This window comes from Hemibagrus wyckioides, linkage group LG02 (genome assembly GCF_019097595.1).
Source record: "Hemibagrus wyckioides isolate EC202008001 linkage group LG02, SWU_Hwy_1.0, whole genome shotgun sequence".
NCBI classification, from domain to species: Eukaryota; Metazoa; Chordata; class Actinopteri; order Siluriformes; family Bagridae; genus Hemibagrus; species Hemibagrus wyckioides.
The window spans coordinates 12,501-15,000 of record NC_080711.1 but is presented as its reverse complement, the minus strand read 5'-3'; the positions used below and the strand labels follow the sequence as shown (position 1 = coordinate 15,000).

Here is a 2,500-nt window from a genome sequence, read left to right as displayed (position 1 = left end):
GACAAGAGAAATACAAAAAAATCTGCACAAACATCAAGAGTCATTTTGTAACTGCATCAGCAAATTATTCACTAACTACTATCTACTCCAACACATTTAACCCAAACAAATTTAAGGATCAGAACAACGTCCCACTTTAGTGAAGGTCTAAATCACATCCACCAGACTGAAGTGTTTTAGCCTGGAGTGGCCTGGTCAGTCTTCAGTACTGCTGTGTTTGAGAGACTCTGCTGAATCACGTTGTTGCTCATGAGGATTTTGTTCCTCAAGAAAAATTTTTGTCGTATGGTGCACTGGTCACTGGCTCAGTCAAGGTCAGAGATGTTGAGAAGATTTAAATAAATGTAGACACTGTGTTTCTAATGTTCTTTGATTTTTTCCACTTGCTATATCCAGGCTCTTAGCATGTGCCAAATGAGCGACGGATGAAAGTAAAAGCCAGATGAAGGATGAGACTCGATTCAGGGTGTAAATGACATACTGTTCTTTCCTGAAGTTTCTCCTGTCCCTTACTAGAAGAGAAAGTACTGGCTGATGTGGTCAGTCTCTGGGAAGATTGCGTGTTTGGTCTGTGAACTGGATCTCTCTCAGGTGTCCTTCTGTCTGGAGGCTTTCCACAATGCAGTGACTGCAGCTCTTGTGAATGAGTGACCCTTCTCTGCTCACTTATCTGTTCTCCATCAGGAAAATCTGTTTTTTTTTTCCTCTGAGAAGTAATTATCCCGTTTTTTGGGTCGCTTAGCCATTTTTCTGAATTTTTACCCTGATTTTTATACCAAGAAATGTAAGATAAAAACGTACCCTGTTGCTTATTTTATTCTATCTCCCTGATTAGTGCAGCGATATTCATATAAATTTAGTTATTGATTTTTAAACAGAATTTCAATGTGATCTGAAATTCTGTGATTGAACACACACAATTTAGTGTACTGCTGACCACGGGTGTAAAGAGTGATTAAATGAGTTATTGCATCGTCTGATGTCTCTGATCCACGAGGTGTTTTCACCTACAGAACTGTTTCTCACAGCAGAAGATAAGCAGTTATAGAAATACTCAAACCAGCTCATCTGACACTAACAGATATGTCACTGAGTTCAGACTTTTTCTTCAGTCTGATGTTTGATGTGAACATTACCTGAAGCTCTTGACCTGAATCTGCAGGAGTTTATACACTGTGCTGCTGACACATGATTGGCTGAACTGCATGAATGTGCATGTACAGGTGTTCCTAATAAAGTGGACAGTGATATTATATACAATAAGCTGTATTTCAGTCATTGTTGGATTTTGGTCACTCCTGCTGGCTCAATTATATTTGCTTTATTCATGTATGTGAGATTATACATGAATTACTGACCATTATCTTTTTATTTATATCATTCTTATTATTTATCTGTAAGTCTTACTGACTGTGTGTGTGTGTGTGTGTGTGTGTGTGTAGTCTGTGTGTAGGTTCTGTGTGTGTGAACACTCCCTCGGTGACCGATCCTTCACTCCCACAATCTGGACGGAGAGAAAGTGGGACCTGCACTGACGGAGGTGGAGAGGTAAAGACGATAAAGACAGGAGAGTGAGATAGTAAACTCTGTAAAAACACTCTTCACACATGTCACTGTTGATCTGGAGGTCAGTTTGAGCTCATTGTTATTTTGAAAGAACCCTATAAATCCCACACATCTCACAGGTCTATATATGCATCATTTTATTTGTGATGAAGAATGTGTGCACTGTCAGTAACATCAGTTTCTGGAGTGAATCTTTTTGTGACACTTTGCATTTATTTGAATTATTCTTATCATTTTGCTGTGTGTGTTTAAATTATATTATATTTTGTTCTTCTAAGAGTTATAGAATAAGTTCCTCTAGTGTTCCTCTGTGTTTCTGTCTAAGTTTCATGAAGGATGGAGTGATTCTGAGCAGTAGATAACTCCCTGACTGTCCTGGTTGTTGGATTGTAGGGTCTGTATCAGTTCCTGAGGGCATCTGTGGCTCCATCCCGCTCTGAACCCGTCTCTCTGGACTACACCGGTTTTGGTACTGCAGCATCCCGGTTCCTGGTGCCGGAAGGTTCTGATCCATCCAGGTGTGTGTTTGAACACTAACACATAAAAACATGTAAACTAAAATACATTCATCGATACGTTCAGGAATTTTGGCTTAAATTATTTTTAGACAAACAAAAAACACACGCTGACCTGAAACCCACAGTTTCTGTGTGATGTCAACGAGTTAGCATGTAGGCTAAGTTTTTTATTAACTACGTTATTCTGAAACTTCACACACTGAACTTGTTTTAGCTGATCCACTGTATTTGGGTTAAAGACACTGTGGACATTTCACTCACTATTACTCTTCTAATCCCACCCCCCATGTCTCTCTCAGTGTCTCTCGCTCCTGCTCTCACCTGGTCAGGGGGAAGGTGTGTAAAGCTGATTCAGGCTACAGTAGGGAAGTGCGGGCTCCAGGGGGGACGGTTGTGGCTCACTGTCCTGACGGTGG

The 2,500-nt window shown here is 40.4% G+C and overlaps 1 protein-coding gene across 2 annotated transcripts in view; it reads left to right on the top strand.

The window, feature by feature from the left end:
- The window catches only part of aldh16a1 (aldehyde dehydrogenase 16 family, member A1), a 37,259-nt gene that overhangs the window by 24,587 nt on the left and 10,172 nt on the right, over nucleotides 1-2,500 (top strand). For both annotated transcript variants that reach the window (XM_058414130.1, XM_058414121.1), the window contains exons 11-13: nucleotides 1,443-1,548; nucleotides 1,960-2,084; nucleotides 2,384-2,500. The exon at nucleotides 2,384-2,500 is cut by the window's right edge and continues 51 nt beyond it. In XM_058414130.1, the coding sequence (XP_058270113.1) occupies nucleotides 1,443-1,548; nucleotides 1,960-2,084; nucleotides 2,384-2,500 (348 nt within the window). The remainder of the gene's footprint in view (nucleotides 1-1,442; nucleotides 1,549-1,959; nucleotides 2,085-2,383) is intronic.